We start from the raw sequence: 25,640 nt of genomic DNA on the forward strand, positions 1-25,640 counted from the left end.
TGTTAGATTTTACATAAATATTTATTTCCAGACTAGTAAGAAATAATATCCAGTGGAAATAACTAGGGTATTGTGAAATCAGCAGTATACAGTTATGAGGGGGGGAAACACATCTGTCCAAAAAAGTTTGTTTATGCTGATGTTCTCACCTTCCAAAAATCTTTTAGTAACTTAATAGTATGCTTAGGTTTTAAATAGTTAATTTCTGACCTATACTGTCTTTATTTTGACTGTTTATATGTAACCTGTGTATACTTCTTCAATATTTTAGTTGAATAATGCATGGAATATACTGACTTTTTTGTTAATTTGGAAAAAAAAATGCTGGGGCAGCTGTATTTGTACTTGATGATCTGAATGTTCAAGTTGTTTGTCCTTGTGTAAATCTTTTAAATGCCTTTTATCTAAACCTGTCCTTTTACGTCCTTTGGAATGATAAAATAGAACACGAATGTCATTTGGGAATGCAAGCAAAACAAATAGGAGGTCCATTTCATGTAACATGCTGTCTTGCTGGGCAGCACCCATATGGAGAAGATAGAGCAGTATGTTTTGAAAGCGTAAGCTTCACTGCCCACTCTTCCCCTCTAACGTAACTGAGCGGGCTTGGCTCCCTGTGTAGAACTTGGCGGCCACCTCTGGGAGCAGTGGTTTTGCTTTGGACACTGAATGATCCTTGATAACAATGCTAAATATGGAGAAGTGCATGTTTTCTGATACTTATTATCAAGATCTGAACTTGTTTGCCTGCTGTCTCTGTTACCTGCTATGTCTGTTTTCTGTTGCTGTGCTCATTTACATCCACTGCAGTTGCAGCAATATCAGTACTACAGTGCAGGACTGCTGTCTACACATGATCCTTACTACGAGCAGCAGCGCCACCTGCTAGGGCCCAAGAAAAGGAAGTTTAAAGAGGAGAAAAAATTAAAAGGTAAAGTCACTAACCTTGTGTTTTTAAATGGCTGCTGTGATTAAACTTCTTTCCTGTGTTATTTCCTTTGAATAAACATAAATATTCAAAACTTCTGGGTTTTGCATGGAAATACCCAGTTCTGTCAAAGAAAAATTCTTCAGAAAATACTGTGCTTTATCTTCTGGCTTCTGGAAAGCTAGGGTGAAAAACATGAACGTGAATTGAGAGTTCATGGGTCTAGATTTTCTTTGTAGATCTCTGAATTCAGAATTTAGAATGAAAGAGTTATGCTTTAAGTACCTTATAGGTACTTCCAGCATAAGCCTTATAGGTTTATTCATTGCTTCAGAATCCATAAATACAGTTGTGTATCATGGTCCATTTACTCAGAGTTTTTTGAAAACATGATAGTTCCTTGAAAAAATGTAAGAACTTACCCAGTACCTGATGCAGTTATTTCTGAATGTGTAATTCTAGCGAACAAGAAGTTATGGGCACTGAGAGTGTTTTCTGGAAATTAGAGGGAACTCAGAATTGATGTCCAATGTGAGTTAAAATAGAATTACTTCTGTAACCTCTCAGCTGGAGTTTCTCAGATGCGTGTTTGCTAGGAAGTGCAGTTTCCTTTCTTGATTGAGCTGGCATCAGCTGTAAATCTGTAAGGAAGCAGGAAGAAAAGGCTATGAACTGTTGTTGTAAGGTGAATTCCTCTATAGTGCAAGTACTTAAGTTTGAGCTGCGTTTTAAGGAGGCTATTTTGGGCTTCCTTCCTTCCTATCTTTCTGCAAGTTCCTTTAACTGTGTATTTTTTTTTCCTCCGCTAATCTCCCAGCATCCATGATTTTGCATACTCATAAGTAATATTTTTAATATCTGATAACCAGTATCGGTTTCCTCTGAAAGCTGGTGTCTGTAATACATGATAACATGCCAGTTTCTTTCAACTTCTGAGAAGTTTGGTTTGCGTACCAAAAGCTAGTGGTTTTATCTTTAAGTGTCCTACCTTTACATTTCTTTAAGTAGAATTTTACCACAAAGCAAGAAACATTGCATCAGGTCCCAGACGTTTTAACTCCTAAGGCATGTTTCCCTGGGTGGAAAAATTGCATTTCACCACTCTATTAAACAGGACAATCTTTCTATCATGAAGCGTTGAGGAAATATCTAATACGATAAATGGATGCTACCAGAATTGGTAAATGTGGATAAGTTTGGCTTTTTTGTTGGTTCTACACATAAATTGACTAGGATAGTTTACTCAGGAAAGATACCTGACTAAATGTATCCCAAAAATAAAAAAAGAAAATGATTTTTGTGATTGTTGTTGCCATGCAGGCAAGTTGAAAAAAGTAAAGAAAAAGAGGAGACGGGATGAGGAACTCTCTTCAGAGGAGTCACCACGACGCCACCATCACCAGACCAAAGTTTTTGCCAAGTTTTCTCATGATACACCACCACCTGGGTCCAAGAAAAAGCATTTGACTATTGAGCAACTTAATGCACGTCGGCGGAAAGTGTGGCTTAGCATTGTTAAAAAGGAGTTGCCAAAGGTGAGCTTGGCTAACAGCACTGATCTGTGGTGATGGCAAGAAAGGGAAATAGAAAATTAACTTAGTGGGGAGCTGACACTTGGAAAAACAAAGTGAAGTAAGACCTTATTTTTCTGGTGATCATTAATGACCAAACATATTCTGTAATCTGTAAGGAAAGTGTAGTTTGGATTTCTTATCGCCAGTGATATCTAGGTGGATTGTGCAGTGCTTTGCCACTGCTTTCATTTGGCTATCCAACCCTTTTCTAAGAATAGTACAGTAAACGCTAGCAGGTACTCCTGCTGATCTACGGGATAGCAATGTAGAGCAACTAAAATATCTAGGTTTTAAATGAAGTTCAGGAAAGGAGAGTTTCAGTCATTGCAGCATGGGTGGTTTTTGAAGCTTATTTCACAAGCAGTCTAGGGAAAAGCATTTGTGTTGTTTACAGGACGATCTTCAGGCACATTTGAAATAGAAAGCTGGGTTCACTGTTGCAATTTTTCTGAGATGTGATCAGAGTGGACCTTACTAGCTTGCTTTTTGGAGTTCACAGTTGACAGGCTTTGAATTCTAGGAAGTTGAATATGAATGATGGCTATAGTATCCTTTGTGAACTTTTAAGCCAGGCAAAGGATATGTGCAGTGTAGTAGACCTTATTTTTTCAGAAGACTGATTTTGATCATATGAAGAACATAGGATTTACATTAATTCTTATCATCTTTGGGGAACTGTGGAAATTTTCATTGTTTACTTCAGTGATAACAGTGGAATATGAGAACTCTGCTTTGCAATAGTAATAGTTAAAGAAACAATCCTGAAAAGGAGCTGTTTTACATCTTTCCTTCAGGAGTTGGAATACATTTATGCATGCCTTCAATACTTAAGGATGAAAAGCTGTTTCAGTCAAAATAAAAAATACTTGCAGTACCTGTATCCAATTATACAATAGTGTGCATGGCTGAGGTTGGCACGTATATCTGCTGAAGACTGCATTGTGCTCTTTTAAAATACTGCGAAGCCATTACCTGTTAGCTAATTTTAAGATGGTATTCTTTTATAGGCATACAAACAAAAAGCCTCAGCCCGCAACCTCTTCCTAACCAACAGCAAAAAGGTAAGTGTTGTTTAGCTTTATACTGTTACTTGTACTGGATGTAATAAGCAAACTGTAACCTCTTTGTATTTCTTCTGTTTCTTGTAATACTGGCTGTGTCAGCAGGGCAGTATAAGAAGCAGCACTCTATAGTAAAGTCATTTGATACAAGGCTTTTCATTTTTCAGATGTGTCATTTTGCTGTGTTTAATAAGCAACAGATGAAGCGAGCAACACAAATTTCTTCCTTGAGATCTTTTTGGCTTTCATAAGATTTAGTCTGTACATTTTTAATTTGCTGATCTTTGATAGAATAAATTAATGACTTTGGTACAGTTCGTTGGCTTTTGAACTGCCCCCCATTAGCTAGAATTTGCTGGTTTAAGCATTTTTGTTCAAATCAAAGGGGCTCTTGGAATAACAAGTGTTAATTTACATAAATATATATAGGAGCTGAGATTAAAAATAGAACAATTTTCTGCTTAAGTGATTGCAAAAGGAATTTATCAACTCATCAGAGTCTTCTCTGGGAAGTGTCATTGTTTCTACCTAGAAGGCTTTACTTTAGGAACACTTGGTAATTGCTTTCTGAGCATTTTTCAAGTGTTACTACGCCCAAGTGTGATTCATTTATACAGCTAATGAAAAGGTAATCAAGTGTATGGCTGAGAATCATCAGAGACAAGATAAAGTAGGAAATTTTCCGTTCTATGTATGCATTATCAAGAAAAGGAAAATTTTCTGTGCAAGGGATGCAGAAAACAGGACCCACATGTACGTATTTAAGAAACTTCGCTGTAGATGGGTTCTTTGCTGTGGTCCTCCGTAGCTAGCATAGAGTGGATTTCTTTTTGATGTCTGGGCAAATAGCCTGTATTTGTAGGTGTCACAAACTGCTTTTTAGCAAGTGAGCGATGCAGTAGACTTAAATGTTTTGAAATTGCACTTTTGTTTGGTTGTTGTTGTTTAGTTTGATCATTTGAAATCTGTGTGTTAGTATTGTTGATGTGCAAATTTTAGTGGAGGGAAAAAAACCTGTCACAAATATCAAACCCAGCAATTTTGTCCATTATGACAATAGCATTAATTTATTCACACTAGAACGAAAAATTGCATTGTATGATGCTTCTTTATGAGATGGTAGGAAAATTGTAGAGGATATTCCTCAAATTTTCAGTGTATTAACATGTGAATAGGATTGTATTCCACCAATACTGCTATTGTAGCAGCCTTATTAAAACAGTGAGAAAGCGCTGGGTACCACAAAAGAGTGTGTAGAATAGATGAGTCGGAGTTGCAGGCAGGTCCTGAACTCTGGTTTCCTGAGTCCATTTAAAGGACCTACCCATCAGATCCATCCTTTAAGTACACATGAAACCGACTTCAGCTTTTTCCAAAACGTTATTTCACTCCAGCTTGCCCATCAGTGCATGAGAGAGGTACGTCGAGCTGCTATCCAGGCCCAGAAAAACTGTAAGGAAACATTGCCACGAGCGCGTCGTCTTACCAAGGAGATGCTTCTCTATTGGAAAAAGTATGAAAAGGTGGAAAAAGAACATCGCAAACGAGCTGAGAAAGAGGCCCTGGAGCAGCGCAAACTGGATGAGGAGATGAGAGAGGTACAACAAAAACACACGTTGCTGATAATTAATCTGTTGAGGAGATGCAGAAGTGTCTAGATAATTTAAGTTTCTAAATCCAGGCCATGAAACTCAGTTATTTGTTCTGTTTCAGCGGTATTCCATGTATTTTTACTGCTATCTTAAAATTATTTACATAATTCTTCTAATGTTAGCTAGAGCTGATAAAAAAAGCCTTCAAACTGTGTAAATTCTTTACAAGTGACTGAAATGGAGGAAGGAATTAGACAAGCAGCATGTCTCAGACATACATAACTCAGTGTTAGTAAGGGCCAGGCTTTTGTGATGGTTCGTACATCATTTTGGGTGCAGACGGCAAGCCACCTTTTCATTCGCATTGAATTTTCTTTTTTTTTTTTTTTTCCCTTTTTCCCACCCTGCTGTAAACTCATACCGGAATTTATATACAGGGCACAGAATTTTTCTGTGATTGCTTTTTTGTTTGGCAAGTGACAGCTTCATGGACTCCCATACAGAGTAATAGGGGTTGAACTTAAGAAAAAGCTTTCTTGCCAAAGCGCTCTCTAGTGGATTTATGGTTGTTACCTTACATGTGTGGTGATGACCTAAGTTTGAATCTTTAGAATACCTTCTGTTTAGTTTTATGCTCAAATTATGCTTTTATTTATTGTGTTTCTGTCATTCTTGCAAAGTTCATAAGCATTTTTTTTGAAAGTTTCAGATGACTTAGACTAATAGTCAACTTCTAACTGCAGCATTTTTTGACCAGAACCTAAGAATGAACAAAGTTTCTACGCCTTGCTGAACCCCAGACCATGATGGTATCTCAGCTGTATTACCTAGTGATGCATTTCATTTATTCTACCATAATTCCCTTTACAAGTAAATAACTGAATGTTGGAGTTAGGTTGTCATGAGAGGTTTTTTAACTGCTCAGTTCTTTTACTGTAGACCACTAAAATCCTTTTTATTTTTTTTTCTTTTAATTTTTTAGTGTAAACAAAACATTTCAACTTTCTTTTGTTAGATAATGGTGTTCTTTGCCACGATTACTGAATTTAAAAGAACTTTTCACTTATAACAATATAACATTTTAATATAGGTGTTTATAGGTGTGGTCAGTGTTCTTATGTGCAACTAGTATTCTAGCATTTTGATATCACAGTGATGTGCATAATAGAATCTAGACGGATAAGTTGTTGCTATATTATTAGATTAATTTTTTTCCCTTAATTATATTTTACACATTAAACCTTTGTCTTTTTTTTTCCCCTTCATCTGTTTTTTGTAAATGATCTTCTCTTAGGCTAAGAGGCAACAGCGAAAGCTTAACTTCCTGATCACACAAACTGAATTATATGCCCATTTTATGAGTCGTAAACGAGATATTGGACATGATGGAATACAGGAGGAAATCCTACGCAAACTGGAAGACAGCTCTACCCAAAGGCAGATTGATATTGGCGGAGGAGTGGTGGTCAACATCACCCAAGAAGATTACGGTAAGCGATTCATCTACAATCCTTCCTGTGCGCTCTTTTGAAATTTACCATACTCTGCATGTTATCATGCAAACTTAATATTTCAAGCATGAAATCTTTCTACGTAAGAAGCACTGCTATATTACTGGAATTTACCTATGTGTTAATTTGGGTGGTTACTGCTGCAGAGCTCTGACATGGAAATGTTGTTTTCAGATAGTAACTATTACAAGGCCCAAGCTCTGAAGAATGCTGAGGATGCTTACCAGATTCATCAGGCCCGGGTATGTATTTTTTGGATCCGTGAAGTAGAAGAGAAAGCTGAGTAATTGGTAAAGTCCACAGAACCAGGATCTTTCATAGCAGTCAAGTTAAGTAGGTTTGTTTAATCCTGGGTGCCAGATTTGAATTTAATTCAGATTTGAATTTAATTCCATTGTCACTTTCTGTGCTAAACAGGCAGGAAAACAGAATATAAAGTTTTGGACTCTAGGAATAAGCTTTTTTTTCCTTTTGGTTTCTGGCAGACAACCTGTGTCTTAATGTGAAATGTAAAGCCTTTTACCGTACAGTTTCTTGATAAATTATCTTATGCATACTTCTCTCTTCCTGTTTAGACCAGATCATTCGATGAAGATGCAAAGGAGAGCCGGGCAGCTGCTTTAAGGGCTGCTAACAAGTCTGGTACTGGCTTTGGAGAGAGCTACAGTTTAGCAAACCCGTCTATCCGGGCAGGAGAAGATATTCCACAGCCTACTATTTTCAACGGAAAACTGAAAGGTTACCAACTGAAAGGCATGAATTGGCTGGCCAACCTATATGAGCAGGTATCTTAGTACATCTTGCAAATTTTTAAAACTTCTAGGATTATTTAAGTCACTAGAGTAAACTTGGTAGAAAAATGTAATGGTTTTAAAAATAAACCGTGTATAGTAAATCTGTAATGTCTTTAGAAGAAAGGAAAATGTTATGTAAACCACCTATCAGTATTCTTGACTATTGAGGAGATAACAACTTTAGGACATTAAGTTCGAGATTCTTTATGTGGCTGTTTATACAACTGTTTATCAGTTAGATTATACACTGAGGAAACTTTTGCTGCTCAGAGCTGTGTACTGTTTCAGGCTTTGGTCAGCTAGTGTACTGCAGGCAGACTTGTCCTTGTGGACATACCTAGTTGGCAACGTGTTTGCAAAGTGCAGACAGACTGAGGGGAAAAAAATCAGCCCAAGAAATTAATGAAAGTGCAATTGAGGGAAATTATCTTAATAGAAGGCGTAAGAGACAATAAGGTGTTTCAGATTTGTTATGCTGGGGCTGCTCCCCCTAAATTCAGTGGCAACCGTTCTGCTGGTCCTGTGTGGATTAAAAAGTAGTACGGTGAAAAATGTTCGTTTATGGATCTTTTGCAGGGTATCAATGGAATCCTGGCAGATGAAATGGGTCTGGGTAAAACAGTACAAAGTATTGCTCTCCTTGCGCATCTGGCTGAGGTAGGTGGATTATAGCTTATTCCTGGTCAGTATGCTTGGTAGAAGATGCGTACTTTTCACATGCTTGAAATGAATTATAGATTACAAAACTTAAATGTCTTAAAAGGCATTTTAGCTATGGCATTTCCCTTTGTTTTAAAGCTACACCTTTGAAAGGGTGTGTGTTTATATAGACGTGTGTGTGTATGTATATGTAAATATAAATAAAAATGGAATTTCGCTTATTCACAGAGTAATATCTTTTCACTTGCAATTAATGTGAAAGCCTGATAAGAGAACAAGTTGTGGACTTCCGGTCCACTGACTTTTACAAATCAGAGAGACTTGTAGAAATGAAGCCCAAATTCTGAGCTTCATGGCAATTGGTATGGATTTCCGTATTCGTGTTTTTTTTTTTTTCAGGAAGAATAATTATTCTTCTGTGCCAGGGCAGACAAACAAAACAGAAAAAGCAATGGGATCTTAATTCCCTAAGCAGAAATATGTATTTTTATTTAAAAAAAAAGTCTTGATTGGCATCCAGTCACTTGCCTTAAATAGGAGAGATCAACCAAGTGATACTGAGAACAGATCTAGCTGCAGTAGTGACCAAATGACAATTATGTGCATTTGTTTATGTTCCTTTTGATACCAGTTCACTGGCACTATCAGCCACAACAGTGGAAGACTGTGCAGAGCCAAAGGCTCTTCAGCCCATCTGTATGGAAGGGAGAACAGATAGGCTTGTCTCCCTGTTGCGCTGCAACTTAGCAGCCTACGCAGGGCTTTTATTTTTTCTGGCTCTCCTTCCTGCGGGCCAGCTTGTAACTACCGATACACTAATGGCCCAACTTTTGTTATTCACCAGAGGGCATTCTAATGTGATGTGATGGAGCGAAGAAGCTTGCCAGTGCCACCTGAAGTTCTTTTCCTCCCCAAAATGACAGGGGCTGTTAGTAATGTGAAGGTGGCAACTTTCAGAAACAAAGGAGCGAGCCAGATTGAAACAGTGGTGTTTGTTCTTGTTTGCTGTTATGAAATATGTCTTAGTTAAACATTAGATCTGCTCTATTTGATTCTGTATCACCCTGCTGTACTGGGAGGAAGTTTTGTTACATTGCATGTAGTTTCCTCTCTTATGTTGCCACTGTCATGTAGTAGTTGTAAAGCTGTATCAAACTGTCTCTATGTCCCCTCCCCCCAATTAATTTGTGGGTGTTTTTTTTTTAATGTGTATATTCCAGAGAGAGAACATCTGGGGACCTTTTTTAATAATTTCACCTGCCTCCACTCTTAACAACTGGCACCAGGAGTTTGCCAGATTTGTACCTAAATTTAAGGTAATAAGCATGTGCAAGAAACTTATTTCTGTTTTCTCAAAAGCAAACTGTTTTGTTCTCCTAAGTTCTTTGCCACATCTGGATGCCTCATTACCTTGGAATTTGAAACTGTAATGGGCTTGATTCTGAGATTTATTTTTTTTCTGTAATCCTGTTTTTTCTGGAGCATTCAATTATCTAGTGTTTAAAAACGTTCTTACTTGAATCGTATTATTTTCCTTTTGCAACAACTTGAAGACACCTTCTCAGTAAGGAATTTAAGTGCAGCAGGGAACAGATGTTCAGTTCTAATGTTTGGGCCTGGCAGCAGATACAAGAAAAATATTTCAGTCTTATGTACTGTCTTTAGGGTTAGAGCAGTATTTTCAGTCATTCATATCAATTCAGATAAGATAAAGATTGTACGTGAACAAAACTGAACTCTAAACAGATTAGAGGGAGAGAGAATGCAGTTATTATATAGAAAAATAGAATAACTGTAGACATGCAACCAGTAATCAAGAAAAAGGAGAGAAGTGAGGCACAAATAGATAAGAACAAAAAGATTAGAAGAAAATAAATGGAGTTCTTCAGGTATATTGTGAATGTGAAAACATAGTAAGGTAAAAAGGAAGGAACAACCAGTTACTGAAAAGCAAGCTGCCTACATATTGCCCAGCAGAAAAAAAATGGAGTGTTGCAAAGGAAGATTTGAAAAGAACGTGTACTGCTGAAATTTTAGAATTAAAGATAGACAAAAGTTTCAGAAGCTTGCAGTTACATCTGCAAAGAAGAATAGATTATAGTTTGAATATTTGAGTTGTTAACGTAGTAGCCTTTGATATGACTAGGTCTTGATAGTTTTGGGTTTTTTTAAACATCTAATTTTCTATTTCACAAAGAAAATCTAAGAGCAGTAAAAGACACTTAGTTATAAGTAACCAGTATACCAGTAACATCCAGGCTAATTGTTTGAAACTCTTAGCTACTTAATAAGGTGGAGGAAAAGATGTGGAAGTATTACTGTAAGTAATATTTGATTTCTTGATCTGGGGTAGGGCCGTATTAAAGGACTTGCCTTTAACCACATAGCTTGCTCTGCAGATCCCTGATGAGACCGTATGTTGGTTATGGTGGCATATAGCTTGAGGTATCTGTATGAGGAGAAGTGCTAGAACACAGTTCCATACTGGATGATTCGAGTGTTTTATATTTTGGAATAAACTGGGGTTACTGAGACTTTAAAGAAACTGATGAAGAAATAGAAATGCTTAAGTTAGTGAGGAGTTACTTTGAAAAAAACAACAAACCTAATAATAAACCACTTATGTATTTGCGTAGCCCATAACAATAGGGGCCCTGATTAAAAACCCTGGAGTAGAAAACATTAGAGCAATTGGCCATTCTACCCATTTACTCTCATTTCCTTTAATCATTTCATTGTATAGAATAGACGAGCGACTGCTTGTGCTTTCTTCTTCTCATGAATGAAATACAGAAAACGTTGCAGTCAGGATGCTTATAAAGAGATAATTTTCCCTTTTATGATTAAAAAAAATAGCTGTTTCTGTCATTATATAGCTGTTCTTTGTGTTCATAGCATAAAATGTTTACCTTATCCATAGAACAGAACATTTTTTAAAAAGAAGTTTCCTAAACTTCTTATGATTGTTACATGTTTACAACTTTGAGCCATCTTTTTCAGCCACCTAATCATACACTGGTGCTTCTAATCATACAGAAGTGTGTAGTCAGTAAATCACAGTGACTTAATTTCTTCAGGTCCATGTCAGAATATGCAAACAAAAGGCAAATCACCTTTTTGATTAGTCTGATGTTTTTTTGCTAGCATCCTTATTTCAGAACAGTGGGAAGAATATTCAGCTAAAGGCACTTTGAAATTTGGAGCTTGTCAGTTAAAGATCAAGGTGTTTAAGACCTTTCGCAACCTCACAAACCAGCATTCCTCACTTAGTTGAGTGTAGTCCTTTCATCAGACAGACGATGGCAGTACAATATTATTAACCCAGAACTCCAGTTTCAGAGTACCGCAAAGATCTGTGCTAATAGTACCCATGAAATTGCGAGCTATAAATGGATTAACAGATTTCTTTGTGAGTAGTATTTACTTCTTAAAATTCTTATATTAAATATGTCCAGGCCATATTTTAGCTTTATCTCATATTTTTGGGGATGGTTCTGAAATACAAAACCAATGGGACAACAGGGAATGTTAAACAGGAGATGTGTCCACTAGTGCTCTAGGATTCACTGTAGCAGTTGAGGGCAGACCCCTTTCTGCCATGAGCAAAGTATCATTTTTAATTTTTAGGAAAAGTTGACGAGATGTAACACGCTACTGGGCGTTTTGTGGTTCTCATCATAGCTTGATCTAGTCTTTGTACTAGGTGGAAGTTACTTGATACCTTTGCCCAGAATGCTCTGTTTCTGAGTAATTTTAAGTACTTTCTGATTTTTTGTTGTGTTAAGGAAGATAATTTCCCTTTTTGTTGTTTTGGAGAAAGAGGTCTGTCTTTCTCATTTTGTATAATACATAGTATAAAATTCTAGAGCAGGTATATCTTTATTTGAAAATAACGTCTTTCTACTCTTGTACTGTTCCAGGTGCTACCTTATTGGGGAAATCCCCATGATAGAAAGGTGATCAGAAAGTTCTGGAGTCAGGTAATAATGACATATCCACGTGCTTCAACCATTTTTGTTGTTTGTGAAGAGTAAACCACAAACTGTTGCTAGACTCCATATAGCTTAATGATGTATAGATATAGAGTTCTGTTTCTTAATCCATGCAGTAGCAGTTTCATTAAGATAATGAGGTAGAAGGCTTCTCTCGTGCTGGAGACCGATACAGTATGGGGAAATTCAGGGCGGTATGGAGTTTGGGTGCAGAACTAGAACTCTGTAAATAAAGCAGGAAGTTTCCGTGTCAAGGACTGTTTATTCTATTTAAGTAATCAACTCAGGATGCCCAAGTCTAACATCCCTGCAGGCCTGTCAGATTGTTCCTGATTTAACAGCAGCATTTTGTAGGGTTCAGTGCTTGGGTCTTGTCTGGCGCGTTAAGAAGTATCTGAAACTGTTCAGGGACTAATGGGCTGAAGTCCGTATTCACCAGTTGAATAACGATGCTGTAATTAATTAAGAAAAGTCAGCTGGGGAAAAATGCGGTAATAATGAGAAAAGGTTATGAAACAGAAGTCTGAAATTACGGTTTACACAAGTGAACTCTTCACAATGTATTTACATTATATGGACATTTGTTTCTTATTTTCTGGTTACAGAAAACATTATATACTCAGGATGCTCCTTTCCATGTGGTGATTACCAGTTATCAGCTAGTAGTGCAGGATGTGAAGTATTTCCAGCGAGTGAAGTGGCAATATATGGTGCTGGATGAAGCTCAAGCGCTCAAGAGCAGCTCCAGGTAACAAATCAACTGGAAACAAGATCTTCCCTCTCTATCAACCTCTTGAAGGAATATTGAGAAAACATCAAGATTACACAAATTGATAGAAGTTAAAATTGACACACATAAGACCTGTTAAGTGTCTAACCTAAGTATCTGTATAATTTTATGATGCTGGATTGATCCACTAGCTTTTTGCATTTAGATTTTCCTTCTCCAAATGTGTAAAACGTAATTGTGAGGCAGAAGCTTAGATGGAGCACAGGACAGTTAAACAAAACAGCATGAAATGCTGTTCACCTTCCTTCCTGACTACCCATAGAATTCTGCCTAGTGAACAGTCTCTAGTCTTTAGTTTGTATTGCTTATATTGGCTCCATTAAATCCATTATTTTGATTCCTTCTTCAGTGACACTTCCAGACACAAATGAAGGTCAGAACCCTGTAAATGCTGTTGGCTGCAATAAAGCCCAATCTTTGTCAGAAGACTTTGTGCCAGAAAGTTTTCTGATTGTTTTGAAGTAATAGATTTGTCCGTCTTTACTTCTGTAATTGCTTTCCCATAACCTTTGCCCAAGTTACCACTGTACACATCAGGTTAAAGACTGCTTTAGATGCAGGCTCATTCTAACTGAAGTCTACTTCAGCATTCTTTGGAAACTGTCCCTCTAAAAAGATAGTGATGTATAGCTCAGCACTCCTGCCGCAGCGGCCGATACACTCAGTGTTGTAACTTCTGAAAAATACATGACATTCTGATTCATAGTAACTGTTTCTTTTGGGAAGTTAATTATTCCAATGATGAGATTTTGTAAGTATCCAAGCATTTGTATTAAAAATGAGTAAAAGGATACTTAGAAAAATAAAATAAATTATGTGCATTTCTTTGCAATTTGAAAAAGGCTACTTCTTCCTCTAATTGTCTTTTGAAAGACTAGGGAGTAGCTGTGATAGTTTCACCCAGTGACCTCCAAAAGTCATTTGGGAAGGTCACTGGAAGCAATTGGTCTTAAAATACCTTATGTTTTATATCCTTGTAGAAAAACCAGTTTTAATGATTTTTCTTAATTTTATTCATCAGTGTTCGTTGGAAGATCCTACTACAGTTCCAGTGTCGAAATAGATTGTTGTTGACTGGGACCCCAATCCAGAACACGATGGCTGAGGTATTTGGGAGCTCACAAGAGTGGAGTTTTCATTACAACAAGAATATATACTAAATACATGTGAACAGTTGAGAAACCTGTTGCATTTGTGTGGTTGTGGGATCATGCTCATATCAAACCATTGTCAAACAAACATGGAATCAGCTCTGGGAGGGGAAAATTTGGAAATGTGCCATGCATTCAAATAAAAATCAGACTTAAGATACATCACGGTTAATAATACCTAAATTACAGGATGAAATCTAATTCTTGTGGTTTTTCCTTCTGTCGGCTGAAATAATTGTGCTGCGTTTGTCACTGCTTTCTAATAGTGTCTTGTTAAGTTGATATATCTGGCATTTGTCTGGGGGGAGGGGCAGGAAGAGGATGTGACTGGGATTTTGTTTAATTTTGCCATGTCTCATGATCTAGTAAAGTTTTTTTGCTCATAAAGAGCTGCAAGGGTTTGGGATCCCCAGTTACCTTGTCCACTGTAGGATGACTTTTGCTGATCTACTGTTTTCTCCTCTCCTTTTAGCTGTGGGCCCTGCTACATTTTATCATGCCAACACTGTTTGATTCCCATGAAGAGTTCAATGAGTGGTTTTCTAAGGACATAGAGAGCCATGCAGAGAACAAATCTGCCATTGATGAGAGTGAGTGCAGGGTGAAACTACAGTAGTTTTTATATTAAAAATCTGTTGCCTTTTCCAACTACAAATGGATAAACTTTATCTCACATTTTTTGTGTGAGAAATGTCATCTAAAGCAGAAGGTGCATAATGGGGTTGGAATGTTATAGATTGTTGTCGATACTTTGTCAAGATTTGTGTTTCTTGCTGTAAAGTAGCACATGTAATGAGTAGAAAACCATGTTATGAATGTGCTGATTTGCTTTTTGTCTCCAGTACTCCTCCTTCCCAAACACAGGAGAACAAATATTTTAAGTATTTGTAAGTTTCTACAGAGCACATAATCTTGGAGATGTCATGAGCATGTTATAAGTTCTAGACATAAACATTCTGACAGAAAGCACTGAACACCTTTTGAGCTTCAGAAGAAAACCATAAAAATTCTTAAAAAAAAATAAAAATCTTCACAGTAAATTTTAGGGGATAATTATGTGGAAAAATCGAGCTAGGTAAAATAGCTGATTTGTAATTGGAGTAGAACACAGCACAGTTGGCACTTGTCACAAGAGTAAAGGCTTTAGGAGTTCTCAAATACACAAAACTTTGTTTTACAGGTTATCATAAAGCCTGCAGTTGTCTGTCAATGCAGTATGCTCTGTTTTTCTGATACTATAATTTTGGAAGGCAAGCCATAAAACTGTAATGATCTCTTTTCATGAGTTAGCAATGTCTCATCTGAAATTTTCTTCTTCACTAATAGTGAGTGATAAATTTCAGCCCATATTGTTGAACACATAAAATGCTCTAGAAGTTCTTTCTTTGAAGCAGATCTTTAGATTCGTAAGTTCAACAGTGTAGCTCAGCACTCATTTGAAAAGAGAAAAATAACAGAGAAATGCCAATTCTGTGCTGTAAGAACTCATATGGGGGGTAATGGCTGAGCAGTAAGGGACTTAATTTGTAGTAGAACACCATATGATTTTCTTCTTTGGTGAAGTAATTGTTCCTTCTTCCCCATTTCCTGTATTTCAGACCAGCTGTCCCGCTTGCACATGATTCTGAAGCCTTTCATGTTGAGAAGAATCAAGAAGGATGTGGAAAATGAGTTGTCAGATAAGGTTAGAAAAAGTATTAATCTGGAATGAGTATTTCAATTTTATTGTCATAGGTCTATTCTCTAATCTGGTTTTTGCAAACTTATTTGCCAGTCTGCATACCTGAAATTTGATTGTAAACCTTTCACGGACCTTCAGTTTCTGGCACTGCACCCCAGCAGCCTCATTAGATGTGAGTGTAGCTGAAGAACCCCTAATTAATAATTTTTTCTTCTAGGGAAAACATTTCGTTAACAATTACAAATAAAAAAAATCATTAAGCCTGATTAAGTTGACAGAAATCACTAACTGAAGTGAAGGAGATGGATAAAGCAATGATTGGGTGATAAACATCTCCAGTTGCCTTTGTGAAGGATTTGGCAGGGATTTGGCTTTCTTTTTTCTTGCTTGTAAAGAGCAAGAAATGCATAGTGGCAACATTGTACTCTTCTCTCTTATTAGTGTCTTAATTTCATGTGAATTTTGGCAATACTGGGTGATCTTGTGGTCAAGATGTCCCCAGGTTTTGGAACCACTGGCTGAGAGATATCTACCTTGTTCTGATGGGCTTATTATGTCCAAACTAGAACTTCTTGCAGACTTGTTTTTCTGTGATGCACCTGTAGTTGTCATGAACTCCTGACACCTGTTAAAGATGGCTCTAAGTTTGTAGCACTTTAACAGTAGGATAGTAGAACTGAAGTCAGATTTTAAGCTGATCAGCTGCAGATGTGATCTTTTCAGAGCTTCTTAAGAACCTACCTGCTTGCTTAGTTGTGCTGACATACTTTTAAAGGTCTGTCTCCTACATCATTACCTAAGCCTTCCAAAACACGCCTATTGGTTAAGTCCTTTCCAGGCTGGATCCTGAAATACAGATATGAATGCGACTGCCTATATATGTGTTTTTTGAGAAAGTTGTGTTTTGCTTAAGGTACATTACTGCTTTGTGTGTACTGATGGTGCCATCCTCTATCTCAGAGATAGAAAAGGCTAAATCTTCATTACTGTTTTGCAGATTGAAATTCTTATGTACTGCCAGCAGACAAGTCGACAGAAGCTGTTGTACCAAGCTCTGAAAAACAAAATCTCTATTGATGACCTCCTGCAGTCCTCAATGGGCACTACTCAGCAAGCACAGACCACCACTAGTAGTCTCATGAATCTAGTCATGCAGTTCAGGAAGGTAAGGCTATTTTCAATAATAATTTAAAAAAAGTTTTAATCATTCATTAGCACAAAACTAAAATATGGCTTCTAGAAAACACCATATAAAAAAAATTCTGGCATAGCCAAGCAAATTTGCATGCAGTTAGTTGTGTTTCTGGTGCAGTGTAGCATGATGTTGGGGTAGAAGAGCTTTAGCTAAATTGTTCATCCATCTGCTAACTCATTTGGTTCCAAATTAGTTGTTGAAATCATTCACTTGGGAAGAAGAGGCAATAGCTGTTATGTGAATAGGAAAAGATATGATGCAGTATTCAAATTTGAGTAGGTATACTAAAATAGCTGTGGCATACTAATCGATATTTAGTTTTAGTGATCAGTAGTCGTAGTTGATTTGGGATGTAAATGCTGCATCAGACTAAATTAATTAATTCCAGTGTTTGACATGCTTTCTTTCTTCCAGGTGTGCAATCACCCAGAGCTGTTTGAGCGACAAGAAACTTGGTCTCCATTTCACATCTCCCTAAAGCCATACCAGATTTCAAAGTTCATCTACCGTCATGGACAGATCAGGGTCTTTAACCACTCACGGGACAGGCAAGCCTACTTCATTTCCTCTCCAGCCTAGCATATTGAGTATTATTACTTAGACTTATTTTAGCTTTGTCAGTGCTAATTAATCCCTTACCTGATGTACTTAAATGACATTGGCCAAGCGATGCATTCCTAGTTTTCTTTCATTCATTCAGCTGTTAAGTGTCTGATACCCGATGCTCGCTCTTGGTGGAATCCTGATCATCAAATATCCCTTTGGTGGAATAAGAAAGTCAGGAAAAGGCATTTAGAGTTCTTGCTGATGAGGTGGAATAGAATTAAGCTTTAAAAGAATTCTTAAAAAAAACCCAACACCCTGGTTTCCCTTCAGTGAGTTTTCATGTTTAAGAAAGCTATCAGTGTCTGTCTGTTGTGACATGGTATATTGTGAGCATCTACTCGTGCCTTGACAGCTTTTAATGCTTACCGTGGATGAATAGAAGCTGCACGAGTGCAGTTTGCTGTTTTCTCTGACTGTGGCAATTCTTGATTAATTTTGTGTGCCTTCAGTTATGAGAAATGCTCAGGGCAGAGATGAGAAAGCTGTGTCTGAAGATGAGACTAACTGTTCTACGGTGTAAAATGCAGTTCCAGAGCAATGGTGTGTCTCAGTGTCAAATGAACAGTAGTGCATGTGGACTGATGATGTGTTTCTCTTAGCGTCATGCAATTCCAGATATCCAGAGTGCTGAAATACTGACAGTGAAGAACTGAATGGTTACTCTACATTTTCTGCTGGTTGTGTGATTAAACATTGTATGTGTTAACACCTTCTTAGTGATTTTGTTTGGTTTTGTTGCTTTCATTTTCAGGTGGTTACGGGTTTTACTTTCGCCGTTTGCACCAGACCACATCCAGCAGTCTCTCTTTCATAGGAAGGGTAGGTTTACAGTCCTGGGAAACAAGTTGGGTTGCACACTTCATGTGATTTTGTAATATGTCTTATTCATGGGGAAGGACTGAGAGGCCAGATCAGTTAGTCCTCAGAGATTATCTGATTAGAACGTGTTAGAATTCTGTTAGCATTTGTACTTGTATATGTATTTCATTTGCTCAATGAGGAAAGGATGGAAGCAGCTGGAAGAATAATCTATGGACAACTTGTTATTTAGTCACTGCTTAATCCTACCACAGTCTCTTGTTCCATTCCTCCTGTCTTGTTTTAATTTGCTTCAAGGGATTAATGCTGCCTTCTTAGTCTAATGTGAATTTTTCACAGATTCAATTTAGAGAAATCTTGGATTCATTTCAGTACGTTCTGTATTGTGTATTAAACTGCCAGTTTATCTTTCAAGTAAAAAGTAGATGAGATGCAAGTAACCCAGGATAGAATCAATGAGCAAAAAACCCACATAAGCTGCTTATATTGACAAATATAATTTATTATTATAGATGATTGAAATTTTTTTTGCTAAAAAGAGCTAACTAGATTGCTCAGCGGCTGGGGTGGGAAAAGCTTTGGGAGAAAAAAGCGAGAGACATGCTGGCTGCATCACTATGATGAAATCTGTTAGCACAGACCCTTCAGCTACGCAAAACCCTTTTCAAGTAAGAAGAAGCAGATACAGGAGTCTGCACTTGTCTGCAACTCTCTAACTTCTCTGTATCTTGCTGATTATTCTGGTTTGTTTTGGTATTCATAATAGGCTTTTTCTTGGGGTCCCTTTTTGGCATACCATAAAAGGAAAATAATTTTGGCAATATAGTTTTTGTATAGAAGTTAAAAAATAAAAATATATTAATGGTGTTGGGGATACACAGTGCACATGGGTGGGCCTGAAAAGCTTTCATCATTAGCAGTGGAACATATCTTTCTGCGCCCCACACTTCACGGTAGTGTATCCATTGTCCTCACCATATCTGTTGCATCCTTATGCACATACTGACATTCCCCCACAATTCCTACATCTCCTTCCAACCCGTCTGACTGGCCAGTGACAGGGAGCATGTTTGGCAGGCATCCTGACGTATGTGTGTTCTGGTCAGACGTCTGGCAGATACGTGTTTGGATTCATGTTTGTGCATGCTGCCTATTGATTCTTAGTAGGCAAAATCAATGTCCGTATTGGCAGCATGGTTTTCTGGCCTAGAACATATTTTTCTGTTTGGTAAATGTCCTTTTCTTGCCCAGACTAGAAAATGAACTGAAACTTGTGAGTCAGGCAATAGCAATTCAGATCAAATTTTCAATATTTCTAAAAGATCTAGGTTAAATTAGGATCTCCTGTTTATTTACCTAGATTTGTCATTTGTCAGAGAATGCGTATCTTGAATTGATGAAGTAAATTTATCTTTTTTAGCTATGAGTGTCTATGAAATGTGTTTGCCTAACTTCAGCATTTCTGTGACATAGGCATCAATGAAGAAAGCTGTTTTTCTTTCCTCCGATTTATTGATGTTTCTCCAGCGGAAATGGCAAACCTCATGAATCAGGGACATTTAGCCAGGTGAGGACAAATTTTTTTTTTTGTAGTGATTAAGGTGATGCTAGAGGCATCTCTCTGTAAACTTGCATTTTCCATGCTTCCTAATATTATCACTTGTCTATCGTTATCTACTATTATAGCAACTTCTAGACTGTTCCTCCAGGTATAGGGCACCATTATGCAAGGCAACTTTTATGCCTCTGTCAAAACAAAACCTCTGTTACAAAGATTTGACATTGGAAATGCACAACACAGTCAAAGGGCAAGAGAAGAGCTTGCTTATGTTTGTACTGTAGGTTGCTGGCATTGTCAAGTGCAAAATCCAGACTTTTGAAGGTCGGTTTATTGCAGTGCTTACCAGTCGCACTTGAGCGTATGTTTTAACACACATGGAATAAGCTTGTTCTGTGGTAGTTGTTCTTCAGCTCTGAGCCATATTGTCTACTTTCCACATGTGCTATTTTTGATGTGGAATGGAACTCCAATGTGTAGGCTTCAGATAATGGATTTTTAGCACAATGAACGGTATTATCTTGGAAAGCGAGGTGACCTGTTTAAGTACTGCAACAGACAGTACTCTGACTGAAGTTAGGTAGCGACTGTAAGAAATTTGAGATTAAAAGCAAGTCTTTATTAATAAATAAAGGTGTTTTGCGTGGGGCTTCGTAAGTGTAATATTCTTTTATTGTTGTGGTTATTTTGGACCACTGTTTCGTGTCTGTGTTTCACTAACATAATACAAATTTCTCTTGATCTATCTGAATGATCTTTATGATAAATACTGCAATCACTATGCAGGTTGTTATGAATAATTTATATATTGAGCCATATACAGTCAAGTCAGAGTGAAATTTTAGGTAGTAGTGGCTAACTCAGGCTTGACCCTTTTAAACAAAGTGCTTCAAAGTGTATTCTGATTTAATCATTTAGATTCAGTTAAGCCACCTTAGGAAAAGTGAAAATAAGAGTAATATAATTGGAAGATATCTAGCAAAAAATATTTCCTTTAAGTTGGGGCTGTTCTGAAAAAACATTTGTGTCAAATAGTTATGTTGTAAATATACTCAAGCCTTTCTTTCACAAAGCAGTGAGTAAATGTTATCTACTGTATTTTGTTTCAGATGGTTAGCTCTTTTCCTGTCTCTGAAAGCATCCTACAGGCTCCATCACATGCGCTCCTGGATGGATACTGAAGGGGAGAAACAGCAGGGGTCGTGTTGTCTGAGGAACAGGGATTTCTTGCTTGATGTAAATTTCCCCCTGTCTTTCCCTAACTTGCACAGCTGCACTTTGCTGCAGGTAAGCGAAATTTCTGCGGTGATCACATCACAGTAGCAAATCCTCAGGAGTGAGAAATGATGAAAACCTTTCTACCTTTATAAAACAGAGGAAAACAAACTTGGAAACAGGATGACGTTATTATCTGCTTTGTTAGATATTGTTAATAAAGTTCACAGTGCTGAACAGAGAAATAGTTCGACTGCTGTCTTCCTCCTACGTGGAGATACATTTCAAAACTTGCTATAAAAAATAAATCAGCTCAACGACTTCTAATTTAAGTCTTAAAAATATTACTGGAGCAACAGAACTAGATTCATGATTTGTCCGGGATGGATTCTATATGTAAACTGGAGAGTTTTGTAATGTTTTTCTACGTTTAATTTTCCTTTTTTTCTGATGAAACCAACTCTTTTCTTCTCAAATTCAACACATTGTTGCAGCAACTGGGGAAAGCAGAGACTTCAGCCTAGCAGTGTTTCGGAGTTGGTGGACAAGCATTTATCAGTGGTGTCTTTCTACTCTGAAACTTGCTTCTGCTCCTGTCTGGGAGACTCTAAATGTGTTCATCTTACTGTGTAACGCAAGGTCATTTTCTCTAATCTTTTGCCTGGGATGTGTGTGTGAAGGTTGTGTCTTTTTGTGACTAGATTGCTGTTGGTTTCCTGAGTTAGGTTACAACTCCATTGATTCGTTTCACTGGGAAATAAGTTCACAAAAGTGCTGGCATAAAGTCAGGAAAACATCTTAGGGCAGTTAGCAGATATGCAGTACAAAAAACTTCTAAAACAGTGAGATTGTGCCAGATTTCTCTAGGGAATATTGCTTCTGTTCATGAGTGTGGAAGGGGAAAGGAGATAGCCAAAATTCAATTGAATAGCGTGTAGAGGAAGTTGAAATTGAAGACGCAGAAGCAGTAGGAAACCAACCTTGGGCTTGGTGTCATGTTTTGCAGCATTAACAGCAAAGCCAACAAAATGAGTCCTAGTTATCAAACAAAGAGCAAGCCAGCTGAGATGTATGCCAGTTAACTCTGACTGTGCTGGTGCATTCTGCGTTGCCGTGTCTAGCTTGCTACGATGTCCGTGGATTTGCTTTCAGTTAGTTTGTTTAAGATTTTTGTATGTGGACTGTGCAATGCTTATCTCTGAAAGTACACTGTAGCTCTGTCCTCTTGTTGGTATGGTTAAGGAAAACTTGGATGGAGTCATAAATGTTTCAGCCTAACAGTAAAGGAGTAGAAGATGGTGTCAGAAGTTGTATGCACTTACAGAAGGTAGCATGCATTTTTAAATATGTAGAAAGAAAATCTGTATTTTTACATAGCCTGTGTACATAGTGTGTATAAATATTAAAATGAAAGTTGTTATATTTTCTTAAAGAGCAGAAAGCGAGTCAACATTAGAGATATTAAATAAGAGACATGAATATTCACATGTACGGTTTAATATTAACAATGAAATGTGAAGCATTTGGATAGGCTACCAACCCACCTGTACCACAACCTGGCAAGACTTAAACGTATAATTTTGTTTCTCCAAGTAATTTCTGTTCTTTGAGAAAGTCATTACTTGTGTCTCTGGGGATCCCAGTGCTGTGACTGCACGTAACTAGTGACTGGTGTAACTCGTACCTTTTACATAGAAAACAGCAAGCTGAGGAGCAAAGTTCATCAGTGTGTGCAATACAGCACATTTGTGATAACCCCAGTAAATCTAAAGGAAGTTTAGCCCTACATTTATGACGGATTCTTCAGAACTGTTTTCTAACCTGCATGTTAGACAAATTACCAGCTAAAGTCACTTTAAAATAAGCTATGTTTGCAGAATTTTGTTTGTACAGCTTATGTGTAGAAAAAAAAGAAGGTCAAAACCAAAGGGAGAGGTTGAAAAACAAACTGCTTTTTACATGCCTTTTAGCAGCATGCATCATCATCCTGAGTGAAAATTAATTCACTTTTATCTTAGCCCAAATTTGAGAAACTTTCAATGTAAAATTTCCCAAGGCTTCCTTTAGGGCTTAATAAGATAGTAACATGTAGGGAGTGAGGAGGGGGAGAAACAGAGGAAAAAGGAAATGGTATAAATCTGGAAAGGCTTTTCTTAACTGCTCAGATCAGCATTTCCGAAATGAGACAAACTATGAAAATAGTCAGTAGACAAAAAAACACACTTATTTTTAATAGATCTTACTGAAATTGAGGTAACATCTGTCTAAAGATAGTATGAGTTTCTTCATGTAAACACAGAAATGCCTGGTAGTGTGAGGTCTGTTCATTCCCTTTACTCAGCAGCACCTCTGTGATATGTGTATTAATTTGTATACCTTGATTTGAATTAATATAAAATCTGATCTGTTGAGATGAACCCTTTTCTCCTTTGTTTTCCTAATATTTTTCCTATAAAAAAAATCAGGAGTGTTAATGAGCTTAAGTTGCTGGTAGCAATCATAGAATATACCTTCAAAGACCATCTCATCCAACCCCCCTGCAATGAGCAGGGACATCTTCAACTAGATCAGTTTGACCCGTTCAACCTGACCTTGAATGTTTCCAGGGATGGGGCATCTGCCACCTCTCTGCGCAACCTGTTCCTGTGTTTCATCAACCTCATTGTAAAAAATTTCTTATATCCACTCTGAATCTACCCTCTTCTAGTTCAAAACCATTACCCCGTGTCCTATTGCTATAGGCCCTGCTAAAAAGTCTGTCCCCATCTTTCTTACAAGCCCCCTTTAAGTACTGAAAGGCCACAATAAGGTCTCCCTGGAGCCTTCTCTTCTTCAGGCTGAACAACCCCAACTCTCTCAACCTTTCCTCATAGGAGAGGTGCCCCAGCCTTCTGATCGTCTTTGTGGCCCTTTGGACTCGCTCCAACAGGTCCATGCCCTTCTTACATTGGGGCCCCCAGAGCTGGATGCAGTACTCCAGGTGGGGTCTCTCGAGAGCAGAATAGAGGGGGAGAATCACCTCCCTTGACCTGCTGGCCACGCTTCTTTTGATGCAGCCCAGGGTACGGTTGGCGTTCTGGGCTGCAAGCGCACGTTGCTGGTTCATGTCCAGCTTTTCATCAATCACGTGTATTTATGTGCACCTCTGTTTGCAATGTAGGAAGGCCTCTTTGAACACTTACTTTGGATTGCATGGTTGCAGTAGATGTGCACATACTTACTTTTTAACAATCCTCCTCTTGGGTTCTTGGCTTTGTTGTACTAATATATATGATCCATTTCAGGGCCGTGTTCAGTTCTGTAACCTTACCTGGTCCTTTCCATGAATGTGACTGATGGGAAGCTGATTTCCGCTGTCCCTCTTATATCTAGTGTCTGCTCAGTTCATGAATACTTCATGGCTGTCAATGTCAAGGAATTCAGGGAGGGATGTTTCTTAAGTGACCTGCCCATAATTTGTACACGGGAAGCATGGTGCTGAGAATCAGATTAATGCCCATCTACAAGAACTCCTTATAATACTATGTACATACAAAAAGAATATTATTCTCTTATTTTGGATACCTTCTTGGAAGTTTTCCCTTATGTTTCTTCATGGTTACTTCTAATTGGGCTAAAGCCATCTTCGATACTGGCTTCCAAAAGAGAATTAAGTAACAGACTTGCATAGGTTTGGAATTACAGTAAATTAGCTTCCTCTCTGTCCATTTCTTGAACTCTTACTTTCTAGGAAATAATGAATCCCTTTGACGACCGCGCCACAATCAGTATGCCAATGCTTGCTGTCGTAAGACTTACTGGAAACCCCTTGTGACTGCATGCAATGTTTATTCCTCATTGTAAAATCGGCTGTACCCCCAGTATGTGGGCCAGGGGTGGGGGAGACAGAGGCTTTGAGCTAAAGCAGTTGTTGTGAGTCGGTCCAGTAGCCTGCTGTTGCTGAGAGGGAAGTCACTTTTCCCCTCTGACCCTTGCTGTCCTTTAGTTACTCTCAACCACTGAATCCTGCCTCTGCTGATGTGGGCTTGCGCTGTCATATCCCTATGGGAGCTGATCACAGAAAACTTTCTATTTTCTTAGCTGTTGAATTTGTTCTCTGGTTAGATGTGTAGCTGAATACACTGGTGGAGGGCTGTGACTGGGGTGTGATAAAACTAGCACAAGAAGTAGCACAACTATGCTATGAGAAGGGACTCCCCCTTTTTGGTGCTTTGATGCCACCTTTTCTGGTCCTCAGAGGAGTAATCCAGTGTTTGCGTCCACAGCTGTGTACTCCCAGCCCTGCGTTGCCCACTCTACTGTTTTCAGCACACAGCCTGTTTTACCAGGTGGTGAAACAGATCACAAAACTAACTTGGAGTGGAGGGGCAGGGGTTTATTTTCATCTTCATCAGCATCTTAATGAGTACAGACAGCTAGGCTAACAAGAAGGGGCTCTGCAGGGACAGGAGTGAACACGTGAAGCAGTTGTTGCTTAGGCTAGCATTGCTGGTAAAGAATTGCCAGCTGAGTA

General features: G+C 38.0%; 1 protein-coding gene across 2 annotated transcripts in view; it reads left to right on the top strand.

Moving 5' to 3' along the window:
- The window catches only part of INO80 (INO80 complex ATPase subunit), a 69,810-nt gene that overhangs the window by 12,550 nt on the left and 31,620 nt on the right, over nucleotides 1-25,640 (top strand). For both annotated transcript variants that reach the window (XM_063332336.1, XM_063332335.1), the window contains exons 6-24: nucleotides 811-931; nucleotides 2,249-2,463; nucleotides 3,510-3,563; nucleotides 4,958-5,161; nucleotides 6,450-6,645; nucleotides 6,841-6,908; nucleotides 7,242-7,451; nucleotides 8,037-8,117; nucleotides 9,341-9,436; nucleotides 12,041-12,100; nucleotides 12,718-12,860; nucleotides 13,924-14,008; nucleotides 14,526-14,643; nucleotides 15,652-15,737; nucleotides 16,732-16,899; nucleotides 17,344-17,477; nucleotides 18,287-18,354; nucleotides 19,828-19,921; nucleotides 21,022-21,199. In XM_063332336.1, coding sequence (XP_063188406.1) covers nucleotides 811-931; nucleotides 2,249-2,463; nucleotides 3,510-3,563; nucleotides 4,958-5,161; nucleotides 6,450-6,645; nucleotides 6,841-6,908; nucleotides 7,242-7,451; nucleotides 8,037-8,117; nucleotides 9,341-9,436; nucleotides 12,041-12,100; nucleotides 12,718-12,860; nucleotides 13,924-14,008; nucleotides 14,526-14,643; nucleotides 15,652-15,737; nucleotides 16,732-16,899; nucleotides 17,344-17,477; nucleotides 18,287-18,354; nucleotides 19,828-19,921; nucleotides 21,022-21,199 — 2,379 coding nt within the window. The remainder of the gene's footprint in view (nucleotides 1-810; nucleotides 932-2,248; nucleotides 2,464-3,509; nucleotides 3,564-4,957; nucleotides 5,162-6,449; nucleotides 6,646-6,840; nucleotides 6,909-7,241; nucleotides 7,452-8,036; nucleotides 8,118-9,340; nucleotides 9,437-12,040; nucleotides 12,101-12,717; nucleotides 12,861-13,923; nucleotides 14,009-14,525; nucleotides 14,644-15,651; nucleotides 15,738-16,731; nucleotides 16,900-17,343; nucleotides 17,478-18,286; nucleotides 18,355-19,827; nucleotides 19,922-21,021; nucleotides 21,200-25,640) is intronic.

Source organism: Chroicocephalus ridibundus, chromosome 4, assembly GCF_963924245.1.
Source record: "Chroicocephalus ridibundus chromosome 4, bChrRid1.1, whole genome shotgun sequence".
NCBI classification, from domain to species: domain Eukaryota; kingdom Metazoa; phylum Chordata; class Aves; order Charadriiformes; family Laridae; genus Chroicocephalus; species Chroicocephalus ridibundus.